Genomic DNA, 16,545 nt, shown 5'->3' on the forward strand with positions numbered 1-16,545 from the left:
AGGGGGGAGGGGGGGGTTTAGACTTCTTATAGCAGCTTACTGAAGAGTTCTAATACCACTCTTTAAATATGAAATCTTCTCAAGTTATTTTAATCAGATGATATCTTTCTTAGTATTTTGTACCAGTTAGTACTTCCTCGGGGCAGGAAGGCATGGTGTGGAATTCATCTTTGTATAATTCATCTTTGTTTCCCACATAGTACCTGACACTTGGAAGGTGTTTAATAAGTATGTGTTGAACTGAATTAAGGGACCTTAATTTTCAAAAACACTAAGGACAATAAGATAAATCAGTAACATTTTTGGGAGGGCAAGGACTAGAGCTCTAAAACTGCTCACTTGCTGGATGCTTTAAACAACTATGCTAAGATCTAAATAGCTAAAAGGGAAAGGCATAGTCTTACCACTCTTCTTGAGAAGTTCTCCTTTTCGGGATTTATCCAGGTTTTCAAGAAACTTTTCAAAAACTTTTACGTAAGGGGCTAGACTGGTCTTCTTATAATCTAAATTATAATGACCATGCATTAAAATTAGCATTTTGGCAGCAAGAATAACATGAAAGTATAATTTTAAGTTTCTTATAAGAATTCTATACCAATGTTGTCTAATAGAAATATGAGAAACGTATAATTTTAAAGTCTAGTAGCCACATTAAAAAGGTGAAATTGACTTTATACTTTAACTCATCCCAATATTAAATATCTAAAATATTGTTTCAAAGTATAATAAAAATGGCTTTCATACTAAGTCTTTGAAATCTAGTATTTTGTACTATTACATCTCAATTTAAATGCTATACTATCATCAGAAATACTTGATCTATATTTAGATTTAAATTATAAAACATGCAATTAAAAAAGTAGGTTCATATACCCCAAATATCCAAACACACATAAAAGTTTTCTAATAATTAAATCAACCATCAGTTTTTAAATTTAAATCAATTAAAATTAAAAAATTAGCTCCTTAGTTAATACCAGCCAGATTTCAAGTGCCAATAGCCACAGGTGACTACTGTATTAGACAGTACTGCTCGAGCACATTTAACCACATGGACACATCTACTCCAGTAGTCAGGCTTTCTAGTATTAGATCAATATAATCTATTGTTATGTGGTAAGTTCCATGCAACATTTCTTTCTTTATAAAGTGTGGAGGCAGCCAATCAATGTCCCCCCCCCCCCCCCCCCCCCCCCCCCCGTTCCTCTCTTTCTCAAATCAATAAAAGCATATCCTTGAGTAAGGATTAAAAAGAAACAAAAAGAGAAACGTCAATATGAGGGCGGAACATCGACCGACTGCCTCCTGCACACCCCCTACTGGGGATCAAACCTGTAACCCAGGCATGTGCCCTGACCATGAATTGAATGAGCAATCTTTTGGTGCACGGGATCATGCCCAACCAACAAAGTCACACTGGGTGTACTAACAGGTTTATAATGTAAATATCAGCTCCCTGCCTTATTTCTGACCATCTTCTTGAATGGCAACCGATTTTTCTTTTCTAGCACCCATTTCTAACAAATGAACACTTTCATTGTTATTTAGAAATCTGAGGCCAATCCTTCTAAGAGGTCTGCTTTTGGGTGGGGCAGGGGATGAGGGAAGTAGGCTGGGGTCTGAAAGCTCTTAAGTTCTTTTCTTAATTCTCAGTGTTCTGAAATTTCAAATGATGTGCTTTGGTATAGGTCTTTTTCTTATTATGCTGAGCCCTTTTAATAAAGTACTCATTACAGGGGTGTTTTCCTATGTAATTTTGACAATTATTTCTTCCCTGTTTTATTTTTTTTGAAACTCCCATAGTCAGATAACAGACCTCCTGAAACAGTCTTCTAGTTTTAACTCCTAAAAACAATAACCATCACCACCACCGCCACCATTTTTGTATTACTTTCTGGGAAATCTTAATTATTCTTTTCCAACCTTTCCACTGAGCTTTTTTTTTTTTAATATATTTTATTGATTTTTTACAGAGAGGAAGGGAGAGAGATAGAGAGTCAGAAACATCGATGAGAGAGAAACATCGATCAGTTGCCTCCTGCACATCTCCTACTGGGGATGTGCCCGCAACCCAGGTACATGCCCTTGACCGGAATCGAACCTGGGACCCTTCAGTCCGCAGGCCGACGCTCTATCCACTGAGCCAAACCGGTTTCGGCTGAACTTTTTATTCTAAAGATTTTTTATTTCTAAGACCTCTTTCTTGTTTTATTTTTAAATTTTTTTATTTTATTGACATCAGAGAAAGAGGAAGGGAGAGAGAGATACACACATTGATTTGTTGTTCCACTTATTTATGTATTCATTCTTGGTTCTAGTATGTGCTCTGACCGGGGACTGAACCCACACCTTGGTTAGGGAAAACGCTCTAACCAACTGAGCTACATGGCCAGGGCTCTTTCTTGTTTTATGCGTGTTTCTTTTTTACAGTATTCTGATCTTACCTGATGGATGCATTATCTTCTTATTCTCTGAGATATTATTTTTAAAATTTTTACTGATTTCAGAGAGAAAGGGAGAGGGAAAGATAGAAACATCAATGATGAGAGAAAAATCATTGAACAGCTGCCTTCTGCATGCCCCATTTGGGGATTGAGCCCCGAAACCTGGGCATGTGCCCTGATCAGGAATTGAACTGTGATCTCTTGGTTCATAGGTTGACGCTCAACCACTGAACCACACCCAGCTGTGCTGAGATATTAGTGTTTTTAAAAAAGGTTTCCTTTGTTCCTTTCATTGTCTCTTTTCTCTGAGTTCCCTTTTCCTTTTCTTTGTTAATCCTCACTTGGGGATATTTTTCCATTGTATTTTAGAGAGAATGGAAAGGAAGGGAAGAGACAGAGAGAAACATCAATGTGAGAGAGACACATCGATTGGTTGTCTCCCACATGTGCCCTGACCAGGGCCAGGATCAAGCCTGCAACCAGTATGTGCCCTTGACTGGAATTGAACCTGGGACCTTTCAGTCTGCAGGCTGACGCTCTACCCACTGAGCCAAACCAGCTAGGGCTCTCTGAGTTTCTTTTTCCAGTTTACTGGTATTCTGATTTTTCAAATATTTTGAACAGAATACTTTTGTAATTACTATATAAACTTTAATAGTGGAATGTACTATGTTTAGGTATTACGTTAGAGCTGGAATAGATAAAGTGATATCTGAGCTTGGGCTTTGAAAGAAGGGTAGCAATATTTGACTAAAAAAGGTTAAACAGAGATCACAGATCTGCTCTGCCCATTATAGTAGTCTATATAAAAAGCTTATGTTCAAATGAGACTTCAACATATTAACCTACCTCTGGTTCTATGTTTGTTATCGGATTCAGCTTTGTTCTCTTTTTCTTCTTCATTAGTGGAAATAGCATCTAATTCATGGCAGATGGAGCTACAAATAACAGAATAAGAGAATTTTAAAGTTGGTTCTTGGTCAACATTACCCAGAGTATCATAGCACATGAATCTCTCAAGATTTTCTGTGAAAAAATCATGTGGCCAACTAATTTGGGATATTCTAAAAGCCATAATCTCTTCTCAGAGTTTTACATGCATATCAGCATATTAAAGACTGGAAAATCTTTTTTTTTTTTTTTAAATAATTAAAAGAGCAGATACTTAATGTCACTCATTCTCCATCATGAATAACTCCACAGGTTGAGAGGCAGGAAAATGTTGAAGTAATGCAACCAATCCAACCACTGAATAGGCTGGCTAAAACTGGCACAAACTCCAAATTACTTTTGCATACACTGTCCCCCCTGCCTGGCCATGAGCACAGTCAGGCAAGGTCTACGGGTATGCCCAAGACTGGGAAATCTTGCAGTACAGAACTTTTAATCTGTTTAAGTCAGCATTTCTCAAACTTATTTGAACTTAAAAATCTTTTTCTTTTTTTCAAATTATAAGAGAAAGTCTATTTAGAAAGTTACAGAGATAGTAAAAGTGAGCTAGCTGGGCTGTGTAGGCTTAGGAAACAAGTTACAGAGACAGAAGAAGGGCCCTTAGAGCTTAGTAATAACATACCTGGGGGAAGATGAAGGGGAAGGGGAAGGTGCCAGTGTGCTCCTGAGAGGGAGAGCACACTTTTTCTTGCATAACAGCAGCTGAAAAACTAGTGCTCTGTGGAACTCACTAGGAAATGTTGCTCTACTAGGGCATCATCATATAGCCTCAGAGCGGCTGACTCTCTGGCAGGGATCTAATCCAATCTACTTCAAATTCAGAACAACAATCACAAACAGAAAAGTGATCAATGATCTGGAACATACCTTATGGTTGGAACAGTAAACGGATCAAACTGATCCACTTTCTGTAAATCAATAGGCACTGAAATTCGACCTGTAAGAACCAAAAGTTATAAATGAATGATTGTGAATACAAATCATTATAGGCTGTTTTGGCTAAAATTTTAATTAGAAAGTTGAAATTTAGAAAAAGGGTTAGACTTATCTTTAAATACAGTAGAAATACAATTTAAAAGTACTTTCATATTAGCTGTGTCTTTTATTTTTCTTAAAAACACCACCAAAACATAGGTGTGAAAGACTGTTAAGCTATTACCTAGGTGCTCTTATCTATACCTTTATTTCTATCTCCCTTTTCCTAATATCCTTCTATATTTAAGTAGAGAATAATCTCAAATTGAGTAAATCTTGAAAATTGAAATGAAATAGATGGAAAGAGTTCATTTTATTACCTTAGTTTATGTGCTGAGATCAAAACAGACACCTATATGTTAGGCATCTTGAGAAAGCATTTTGGAAATAAAACAGACATTATACTACCCTTTTATAATATTCACACCTGGGACACTACATAAAATTTGTCACACCTCAAAAATTAGATAATGAATGTAAAGAATGCCAGGTGAATAACAAATAGAATAATTAGAAGAATTGAGAGTTGATATTAAAGACAGAGTAAAAAGACTGCAGCTAGTTAATGGGAAAAGGATATAATTAAAATGTATTCACTTATTAATGGACACAATTATTTACCCGGACCTTGAATATTAGAATAAGGGGATATCCAGTGAAGCTTTAGAATTAAGCTTAAAATTTAAGCTTATTACTAAAAGAAGCTAAAAACATAGTTGACAGGTTTGAAAAAGGGCTACATAAACGTATGGACTAGTTATTAAGGGAAACTAGGCAATTTGGGAGAACTGACTATGTGACAGTTTTCTAAGTGCTTTATATTTTAGATGGTCACAATAACCCACTGAGGTAAGTACTATCATTATCTCCATTTTACAGATGAGAAAACCAAGGCACACAGAGTAATTTCCATAACATCCCACACCCAGTGGCAGAGTTGGATTGCTGACACCAAAAAGGACAACTATATACTTTTCTAATGGATGGAGTAAAGTTATTCCAATATAGCCACTTTATACTTTAAAGTCAGTTTCAGTCCATCAAATCTTATCTAAGAGAAATGTGAAAGAGAAAAGCTAAAACTATTGAAAAACTACTGAGGGAGGCAGCATGGTGGAAAAAGCATAGAACTTTTGAGTTTTCAGAAATGAACTCTGTTCCTAGCTCTAAAACAATTTGTTTTTAGACTGTGGACAAGTCACTTTAACTTCTTGGGCCACTGTTTCCTCATCTGTACAATGAGAACTATTGTCCTGTAATTTCTAAGTTCCTTTCCAACTCTAATTCTAACACTGAACCACAGAAACGCAACTGAATATGTAAACTCATCCAGTAGCTACTAATCAACAATTAAAAAAATAAGTGAGCTCAGCTGGTTTGGGTCAGTGGCTGAGCATTGACCTATGAACCAGTAGATCACGGTTGGATTCTTGGTCAGTGCACATGCTCATGTTGCAGGCTCAGTCCCCAGTAGGGAATGTGCAGGAGGCGGCCGATCAATGGTTCTCTCTTATCATTGATGTTTCTGTCTTTCTCTCCCTTCCTCTCTGATATTAAAAAAAAAAAAGTTAACTTAGGTATTAACTGACAGAACAAGGCCTCAATCTTTAATATGTCAGGCATCATATGTATTCACACCTAGTGGCATGCTTGCTAAAACAAAAAAAGTAACTTTCATTTCTTTTTTAGTTCCCCTTATTTTCTTTTCATAGTACCTGTTTTAGGATGAACACTAAAAGGGCTCTTCAGCAAATGATTGATTCCTTTGCTAACATTGATATCCAGCCGTGGAAAACAGTACTGGAGCATGATCTCCCACACAAGCAACTGTCCACTTCTGTCATTCTAAAAGGAGATGCAAGTCCAGCATGAGGATCAGTAGGAACTTTTGAGGATTTCTTTCAAAGTGGTTAAAAGGTGATCTCCAATCATCTTTAACTTAAATGGCAAAAGAATCAGAGTTTAAGAATTATATTATATTTATAATACAGATTTCCATGTTGTATACCGGATATATGGCCTTTTTCTTCAAATGCTCCCAACGCTGAAGTGAACTGTGAGGCTTTTGGAAGATTTCTTGAAGGCCATCATGCATTGGTGATGGGTCATTAAGGAACATCCTCATTTAGGGCACATCAACAAACAACTTATTTTCTGTATGTATTACCACAAGAATATCTAGTTTAGATAGAAAATAATTCTTGTTTTCTAAAATGCAACTATTAAACACTAAAAAGTAACCCTGTAAAAATAAAGTGGTGATATGACAGAAAGAATGTCAAAATAACTATATAGGTTAATTAAAATCTTTCCCTGGTCTGTACATATTTTGACTTAATGATTCAGCATTCTTTAAATAACCATTAATCCTAGGACTACCAACTTCCATAAAGAGGAAATTTGTTTATGAAATGGCCTCATGTCTTATTGTATTCCTTAGTGGAGATACAAAAATGTAGAAATACAGGAGATGTTTTGTATAAAAAAGATTAAACGTATAAGTATATGAGAAAAACATTAGAAAGATTGTAAAAAAAAAAGATTAAGTACATGAGAATATGCAGGCAGAACACATATATAATATCAATACAAGGAGCTCACAAAGAAATGGTCTTGGGAAAGGATATTGTCAGGAATAAGAGCTAAAATCTTATCACAGCTTTCTTTACTTCCAAGAATATCTTGATCAACCAAGGCATATTCTTCAAAGTATTTACTTATTATGTTTATAGATTTTCTGTAGGAATAACAATAACAAAGTCTCAATACTACTAGCAACACATACCCCACAATAACTTTTGTTGCTATTTAGACTGAATTTCTAGAACTTAACTAGGTAAAATGGGACTAATACCCTTCTCACAGTTATGAGAGTTAAGTCTAAGGGGAAAGAACCTAGCATAGTGCCTGGCTTAGAAGAAATATTCAAGAAATGTTTACTTCTGAAACTCCACAGCTTAGCAGGTTAACCACATCATAAATACAGGAGTGTGCAAAGGTAAGTTTACAGTTATAAGTACAAGAAAAAGTTTATTCTTGTATTACATATATTTCCATACGAACAACTGTATACCTACTTTTGTCCACCTCTGTATATAACAAGGATAGAAAGCAACCAATTCAGGACAACATTATACATCAGTAGTAGAATGTGGGATAGTCTACAGTTTCTACTCTGAATTGCTTGTTTTAACACCTCAGCAATTATATAGTGCTTAGCAATCTGCAAATAGAGTTCACATCTACTGTTTCATTTAATTTTTGCCACAACTCTAAGACAGATGGAGCAGATATTATTCTCCCCATTATACAGATAAGGAAGTAGAGGCTCTAGTATTTTGTTGAGGTCAGAGTAATTGTCAGCATACAGACCTTACTCCTAATGCAATGCTTTTTCCACTGTCCTAGAGAAGTAGTGAATTCAATGGAAGAAGTATGGGTATGGTATCAAGCAAATTATATAATCCCTCCAAATCTCACTTTGTTAAGTGGAGATACCATCATATCCCTCATGGGGTTGTTGGGAAAACCAATGAGAACACTTGAAAAGTACCTACCTATCATAAATATGTAGCACACAAGGGACACTGAATTAATTCTAGCTATTATTGTAAAATGCTACCCAGCAGAGAAAATTGGTAAGGTGTATAGAGCAAGAACAGAGCCAACTTTTTGGACAGCTTTGACAATCCAACATGGAGTCACTGTCAGCCATGACAGTGATGTCAAGTGCTAAGCCAAGACTGAGGTAATGGGGTGTAATGGGAACACCTTTATGAAGGGACTGGAACGCCCAAAACCACCAGTCTGGATGGATAAGGACTCCACATGGACACTGCTATTAGTGGGATCATCACAGTGGTGGGCTATAAGAACTCCGAGCTCCAACCTCCCAAGGCTGGAGGCCAGCTGTACCCCGGGTAACACTCAGAGCCCACTCCACCGGCTGCGTGCTGCCACTCTAGCTGCCTGGCTTGAGACCGACACCCATCTCTCCACGTGCGGATGCTGCCAGTGACTAGGACTTGCCTGAGGAATACTCACTCTGTTGGTTTCTGTCAGGTAAGCTCTTCCTTTCTATGTGAACCTGCATGGGACTCTACCGGCTTATTAGGAGGTCTCCCCTGATAAACCTGGCACTTGTGGAAGCCAAACATGTGTGAGTGACTCCTTTCGGGGATGCTTCCTTGCTCAGGACACAATGTACTACAAGCATTGCAGGTAAAGCAGACACAACTTAAACTGCATGGAGTCTTTTCCAACAGACCTGACAAAGGGGTGAATTTTTTCACTTAGGTGAACTTTCTTTTTAACATCTTGACCACCCTGAAAAATAAACCATCAAAAAAGACCTTTATGTATATTATATAACATAAGTGAAATAATTAAAATATTTCTATAATGTGTTCTAAAGATATTGATTAAATTGTGTAAAATAGAAAAGCTTATATGCTATTTTATATAGTTTCAATACCTATAACTTTCTGGGTTAACTTTACTTGACTTAATTGAACAAGAAAAGTAAACTATTAGTCTTTCTTTTGCAACAAAGGAGGATATTTAAAACAAAATATGAAATATCTTTAAAAAATATAGCACTATGATTTTGATTGATCTACTAGTAAGATCACCTACTCTGGAAAGTGGATGCTATAAAAGATAGTTTAATTTCTTTAACTAAACATACTATGCTTGGTAACATCCAGCAAAAAAATAAATGCAAATTATCATTAAGAAGAGCTTACCTTTACAAGACTCAAATATTCAACTATCCCAGACCGTACTGCGGAGGACAGTTTTCTAACCGAGTCATCACAGACCCAACAATGAACACCTCTTCTTCCAGAATATACCCAGAGGCGATGCTTAAATCCAAAGTCCTCTGAGGAGGGGAGACATAACAGGTTTTAAAACAAATGTATAAACTCCTGGTTCTTTCTTACTTCCTATTTTCATTTTTTACCTCTTGTCCACATGAACTCACTTTAACTATACTAAACTATTTGTAGTTTCCCATCCCCTTCTCCCCCATGCTCTTGCTTTTGACTATCTATCCTGGTCTTTGACAAGAATTTCCTCTTGCCCCAGCACTTCCATTTCTCTCCCTTAAAGACCCAGTCGAGGGATATTAAAGGAGTTAATAATTTTTTTTTTTTGCAAATGACTTAAAAAAATTTTTTTTTATTGATGTTAGAGAGGAAGGGAGAGGGAGAGAGATAGAAACATCAATGATGAGAGAGAATCATTGATTGGCTGCCTCCTGCACGCCCCCTACTGGAGATGGAGCCTGCAACCCAGGCATGTGCCCTTGGCCGGAATCGAACCTGGGACCCTTCAGTCTGCGGGCCGACGCTCTATCCATTGAGCCAAACCAGCTAAGGCAGGAGTTAATAAATTTAAAGGGCTTTGAACAATGCCTGGCACATAATAAGACCCTATTTTATTATCATTCTTTCTTTTATTTTTAATCCATACCCAAGGATATTTTTTCCATCGATTTTTAGATAGTGGAAAGGAAGGGAAGAGATAGATACGGAGAAACATCGATGTAAAAGAGACACAACATTTGGTTGCCTCCTGCATGCGCCCCTGACTGGGTCCAGAATCAAACCTGGGACCCTTTAGTGTGCAGGCTGATGCTCCAACCAGTGAGCCAAACTGTCTAGGGCCCCACTGATTTTTTTTTTTAGAGTGTGGAAGGGGGCAAGGTTGGAGAGAGGGGAGGGAGACATCAATGTGAGAGACACATCAATTGGTTGCCTCTCACAAGGGCCCTGACCAGGGCTGGGGATCGAACCTGCAACCGAGGTATGTGCCCTTGACCGGGAATTGAACCCGAGACCCTTTGGTGTGCAGGCTGACACTCTAACCACTGAGGAACACTGGCCAGAGCTTTGTTATCATTCTTATTATCACCTCTTCTGGGAAGCCTTTTCTGATCCAATCTCTTCCCATTCGTATATCCACTCCTGCTGTCCTATATTCCCAAATGTAATCCTCAGTTTTCTTATTTGTCTCCTTTTTAGACTGTGTAACCTACTTGAGGTAAGAATTGTTCTTTCATATTTCCCTCATGTAGGACAGCACCTAGCACATAGAGTTGCTCAACAGATAATTGAATTGGGAAAAAACTCACTGGTTTGATCACAGCTTTTTTTTTTTTTTTTTTAATATATTTTATTGATTTTTTACAGAGAGGAAGGGAGAGAGATAGAGAGTTAGAAACATCGATTCGAGAGAAACATCGATCAGCTGCCTCCTGCACATCTCCCACTGGGGATGTGCCCACAACCCAGGTACATGCCCTTGACCGGAATCGAACCCGGGACCCTTGAGTCCGCAGGCCGACGCTCTATCCACTGAGCCAAACCGGTTTCGGCTGATCACAGCTTTAATAGAGTTTCAACTCTAACTTTATTATAATCTTTTATTTTCCAATTACATGTTTTAAGGAAACATGTTAAAAATTTATGGGATTTGATTATAACATGGTATTATTTAGAGGAAAAGAGATTCTTACATTTGACCCCACTCAGACACTGCTGATACTTGCCCTTCAATGCTCGGTCAATGATGCGTATGGCCATTGTCATGAGGGTCCAGCACTTAGAACATATGTCTGCAGAACTGGAGGAGAGTCATCGTTAGAGTGTGGAAGGGGGCAAGGTTGGAGAGAGGGGAGGGAGACATCAGTGGTCAATGATATCACCCACTCTACCAACAAAGCCTGCGGTGCTTACCTACAGCATCTCCTCACATCATCATAGTCTGTCATGTCGATGTCAAACACCAGTTCTTTTTCCTGAGCCTGGAAAGCTCCCAGCTTCACTGTATTATGTTGATTGGGCTAAAAGTACAAAATATCAATCAGTTTCTGTAAGAGCTGCCATGCTGCCAAATATGCTTGAAAAAGTGACCAAAGAAAAGTGAGAAACCATATAATGCCAAGCTTATGTCAGTTCATTAATTCAGATCCTATACATCCAGAATTGACGAGTGTAACTTTCATCTACTTAAAGCAGGGTTTGGTAAATACATATTATCATCAAATTTTCCCCCCTAGTTCTACTGAGATATAATTAACATTTGATATTGTATAATAAATATTTCACCAATAGAAATAATAATAAAGCCTTTCTAGGTTTCTGATAAGGAAAAGTACCTATAATTAATGCCCTATTGCAAGGTGTTCTTTTTCTTTAATTGAGATTTTATCCTTTTATTTCATTTACTTATTTTTAATATATTTTTATTGATTTCAGAGAGGAAGGGAGAGTAAGAGAGAAACATCAATGATGAGAGAGAATCATTGATCGGCTGCCTCCTGCACACCCCCTAATGGGAATCGAGCCTACAACCAGGGCATGTGTCCTTGACCGGAATCGAACCTGGGACCCTTCAGTCCACAGGCCGGCGCTCTATCCACCAAGCCAAACCGACTAAAACTCAAGGTGTTCTTAAGGATCTTTATTTGTTGCTGGACATATAAATAACAAAAATGTATTTTAAACTTTTCATTAATTCAAAAAAATTTCCCCAATTAGTTTGAACTGAGTCTTTGGCTCAGGCTGTAAGTAGTCTCCTTTGAGGTTATGGGTTATCAGATAAAGAAGACCGACAATACAGACACTTATTTTGATCCGTCCAAACCTGCATGAAAATGATAAAGTTTTTTTTTCTTTTAGAAAGGCACAATAAGCCTTTAGAAAAAAAACAGAGAGGGGACAATATCACCATCATTTTTTTTCAGAGCGGAAGGGAGAGGGAGAGGGAGATGGAAACATCAATGATGAGCGAGAATCATTAATTGGCTGCCTCCTACACGCCCTCTACTGGAATGGGCCCTGACCAGGAATTGAACCATGACCTCCAGCTTCATAGGTCAATGCTCAACTGTGGAGCCACTCCAGCTGGGCAATACTACCATGGTTTTTATAAGGAGACCCATAAAAACTGAATCTTAAGCTCTCAGTAAGGAAAGGTAAGGAAAGTTAACTCTCTCCTTTGATCTTGGTCTATCTCGTGTCTTTTACGTTTCTCTATTTTTGTCGTTATTAGTATTAATCCTCACCTGAAGACATGTTTTTATTCATTTTAGAGAGGGAAAGAGAAACATTGATGTGAGAGTGGAAAGAAGATAGAGAGAGAGAAACATCAATGATGAGAATCATTAATGGACTACCTCCTGCACGCCCCCTACTCAGGCATGTGCCCTTGACGGGAATCGAACCAGACTCTTCAGTCCACAGGCCGATGCTCTATCCACTGAGCCAAACTGGCTAGGGCATGCTTGCTGGCCTTTTTTCACATGTCTTCTCTTCTTCCTCTGGGATTTATAGTCAGAAAACCTGGGTTCAGGTCCCCACTCTATCATTTAGAAATTGTGTGACCTAGGAAAAAATTATTTGAGTTCTCAAGGCCTGTTTTCTCCTTTGTAAAAAGAACAGTGAGAATGTCTATGAAAAACAAATTATACATCTGAAAAAGTTCCATACAAAATCTATTATCCCATGTGTGTATTTTTCCTCCATGTGTGCATTTTTAAGGAGAGGAAGAAGGGCAATTTTGGTATGTTCATTCATTGAACAAATGTGTACAGTGTAGCCCTAGCTGGTTTGGCTCAGTGGATAGAGCGTGTGCCTGAGGACTGAAGGGTTCCAGGTTCAATTCTGGCCAAGGGCACGTGCCTGGGTTATGGGCTCGATCCTCAGTTGGGGAAAAGGTGATCGGTGATTCTCTCTCATCACTGATATTTCTATATCTCTACCTCTCCCTTCCTCTCTGAAATCAATAAAAATATATTTAAAAAAATATATGTACGGTGTACTCTCTCCACCAGGCACTATTTCAGTGGCAGGGGGACAGGAGAGATGGCAGGCTGCAATAGGCCTTACTGAGTAAGGACTTGAAGGAAGTGAGGGAATGAACCAAGATATTTGGGGAAATAGGTTCTAGAAAGTGAAACTTCTTGAGCAAGGGCAGTGTGGCAGGGGTGGGGTGAGTGACAGGGAGAGAGGGGCTTTTACTCTGAGTGAAATGGGTAGCCACTGGAGAATGGTTTTGAGCAGAGGGATCACAGGATCTGACTTTTTAAAGGATCACTCTGACTGCTGTACTAAGACTAGACTCTAGAGCAGTAGGTTCCCAACCTCTTTTTGGCCATGCCCCACCTAAAATCCTGATGCCCCCCCACCCCATGACATAAAATTCTTATTATTCAAAAAGTGAACATCTATTCACGTGGAGGAAGCCTAAAAGGCCATTAACTTAGTCTAAAAAAGCTTCCAAAGAATGTGGTATCCACGAAAGAGAAAAATAAAAGAACGACAGGACAGTTGAAATACTGAGGAACAAATCACTAAGAAATTGTTAAAAACAAAACAAAACAAAGTGACATGAAAAAATAGCAAAGTTTTAAGAATTGAAATGCATAAACATGTCACAATATATATACTGTATCTGAGGCCCCTAGAACCATAAGAAATGCAAAAAATTCACTGTTAATAATTCATTCTCGAATTGCCCCCCTAACAATCAAATTGCCCCCCTGTGGGGTATGTGCTCCACGATGGGAACCACTGGTCTAGAGTCTACAGGAGCAAATTGTTAGGAAGTTTTTACAGTCATTCAGATGAGAGATGATGATGATGGTAGTAGCACTGGTAGCACTAGTTGGATGTTAGGTATTATTATGGTAGAGAATTCCTAATACAAAGGATGCAGGGGTGCGAGGGGAATGAAGAATAACTCCAATGCTGGGAGAGAATGTAACTCTCTTTTAATACCCTTCCTTAAACCATGCTGATTTCCACATTTAGTCTTTCGGCCAGATACTCAATTTTTTTTTGGTCCTAGTGAGAATACAACCAGTTCACATACAAAGTATTTCCAGTCAGTAATGAACAGTATCAAAGAACAAAAATTGCAATCAAGAAGGAACTCTTGCCATTTGCAACAGCATGGATGGACATGGAGAGCATAATGCTAAGCGAAATAAGCCAGTCAGAGAAAGATAAATATCACATGATCTCACTCATTTGTGGAATATAATGAACAACATAAACTGATGAACTAAAACAGATCCAGAGACAGAGAAGCAGCGATCAGACTGTCAGACCTCAGAGGGAAGGCAGGGGAGGGTGGGGGTAATGGGGAGAGATCAACCAAAGGACTTGCATGCATGCATATAAGCCTAACCAATGGACACGGACAACGAGGGGGGTGGGGGTTTGTGGGGGGATGAGGTCACATATGTAATACCTTAATCAATAAAGAAATTAAAGATTGAAAAAAAAAATAAAGGGGAACCTTTTGCCTTGACATAAAAGAGTTGCAATCAACTTGTAAAAATAGTTAAATAAGTGCTGCTCTTCTAATAGAATAAATTATAAAAATGTAATCACAAAACGCTGGGGGTTCTTGGTGCTTTTAAAAAACCCACAATATACATAAGACCCGAATTCCTTACTCTGTGGGAATATACCGCTCCTATATCAATCTTGTATGGATTCATTTTCTGCATCTCCTTTTCCAGATCACTCTGGTTGTTGAAGGATTGGTAGCGAATGTAAATGTCATCTTTCAACGTGAATGAAAATTCACGGTGTTGGAAGTAATTCTTTATCACTGCAAATACATGTACATTTTAAAGTTAATTTGGTAATTTGAATAAGCCCTTTGTGCCCAGCACTGTGCTACAAGTAAAAAAAAAGCCAAGACCTCGTCTCTCATTTGAAGGGGCTTATTACCACACGGCATCTCATAGGGAAAAGTAAAAAAGAGAAAAACGATGCAGAAATATTTTAAATATATACCGCCCCCTCTGTCTCCTCGGTGGGCACTGGTACATCCTCCCGCGACCAGTTAAGTGCCTCTCCTCCTCCAGGAGGTGCCCCTCCCACCCCGATGCAGCTCATGCCTCTGCGACTTCATTCTACGACCCGATACTGCCCCTTGCTCGGCTCAGGCGCCGAAGGTGGGTCCGGCCACGCAGTGGTAGGAGCGGCGGCTCTGCCTTTGAGAGTGGCCGCAGGCTGGTCATGAAATCCTCTCTCGGCCCCTTTACATTTCAGCGGTGGTGGTGTGGGGGCTCGAGATAATGCCTGGGCACTACATCTGGACAGGCGACAGGACCCTCCCCGAACCCCTTCACATTCCCTCCCCGACCTGCTACCACCCGCTCCCCGCCGCCATCACCTCCGCCATAGTTGAGCCAGCGGTAGTACTGGGCGTAGGGAAAGAGCCTCCGGTAATAAAGCTTAAGCAGCTCGGGCAAATCGGCTGGGTCAAACGCCTCCATGGCGCGCGCTACTCAGCTCCGGCAGGATTCTGCAAGAATTGGCGGGAACCACACAAGCGCCTCCCCCACTGCGCCGGCGCAGCGTGGCCGCGGCCCGCCGTTTGCAGGGGTTGCTGGGAATTGTAGTTGCCACCTGGGAGGTTGGCCTGTGGCGTGGGCGGCGCTCCCGGTGTCCCCGCCTACCCGCTTCCACAAAGGGTTCTCAGGTGCACGGAGGAAGGCCGCGCCCATTCCAAGGAGTTGGTCTGCGGAAAGGTGAGCCCAGGAGCATATTGACTTAGGTTATAATGAAGGAGTAAAAAAGATGTTCGCTAATTTATGAATATTATAGAAAGAATACATTTAAACAATGTGAAGCAGTATCTTTTAGAGGGTTTGGATATTAGTTCTTCATAGGATTACGGGGTCCAATAGGTGGGAAAATTTCTCAACCAAATGGGAAAAGCAAAGGCTATTTATTCAGAGCTTGCTATATCGCCAGGGAGTCAGCTGCTGTCACTTGCATTTTGGCACCGCCTAAAAGGCAGGCAGAGGAGAGGGAGAGCTTTATGGTGGAAAAAGGTTTCAGGTGTGCACTGATTCAAGGCTATTTGTATGGGGAAGATGTAGGTGGGCTAACTAGAAGTGGGGCATCCTATGTGATTTGGTTTATAGGTGCCTATTGGCTTTTTTTTTTCCTGGTTGGTCCTAAGTTAGAAGTGGAGACAAAAATTAGGGAAGTTGCCAGTTATTAATCAGCTTCTGGCCAATTTGGGCCAGTTGTTATAGGGATTATTGTTTGGCTTCCTGGACTGGCACTAGAGACAGGGGTCTGATTTATAGCAGGCTGGCTTCCTGGGCTATGTATTATAGAAAGGAGGGTCGGTTTCCTGGGTA

General features: G+C 39.4%; 1 protein-coding gene across 3 annotated transcripts in view; it reads right to left on the reverse strand.

The window, feature by feature from the left end:
• The window catches only part of PRIM1 (primase, DNA, polypeptide 1 (49kDa)), a 22,836-nt gene extending 7,119 nt beyond the window's left edge, over positions 1-15,717 (reverse strand). For 2 of the 3 annotated variants that reach the window (XR_001363265.1, XM_005872074.2), the window contains exons 1-12: positions 15,567-15,717; positions 14,839-14,996; positions 11,111-11,217; positions 10,924-10,997; positions 9,116-9,252; positions 8,638-8,696; positions 6,998-7,107; positions 6,379-6,467; positions 6,086-6,215; positions 4,263-4,332; positions 3,294-3,382; positions 405-503 (exon numbers count right to left, since the gene is read on the reverse strand). Coding sequence is in view for 2 of the 3 variants with exons in the window: in XM_005872074.2 (XP_005872136.1) it covers positions 405-503; positions 3,294-3,382; positions 4,263-4,332; positions 6,086-6,215; positions 6,379-6,467; positions 6,998-7,107; positions 8,638-8,696; positions 9,116-9,252; positions 10,924-10,997; positions 11,111-11,217; positions 14,839-14,996; positions 15,567-15,669 (1,225 nt within the window). In the remaining variant the exon portion in view is untranslated. The remainder of the gene's footprint in view (positions 1-404; positions 504-3,293; positions 3,383-4,262; positions 4,333-6,085; positions 6,216-6,378; positions 6,468-6,997; positions 7,108-8,637; positions 8,697-9,115; positions 9,253-10,923; positions 10,998-11,110; positions 11,218-14,838; positions 14,997-15,566) is intronic. The other variant, XM_014544465.1, reaches the window with a different exon arrangement.
• Between the last annotated feature and the right edge of the window lie 828 nt (positions 15,718-16,545).

Source organism: Myotis brandtii, unplaced genomic scaffold, assembly GCF_000412655.1.
Source record: "Myotis brandtii unplaced genomic scaffold, ASM41265v1 scaffold364, whole genome shotgun sequence".
In the NCBI taxonomy this organism is placed as follows: domain Eukaryota; kingdom Metazoa; phylum Chordata; class Mammalia; order Chiroptera; family Vespertilionidae; genus Myotis; species Myotis brandtii.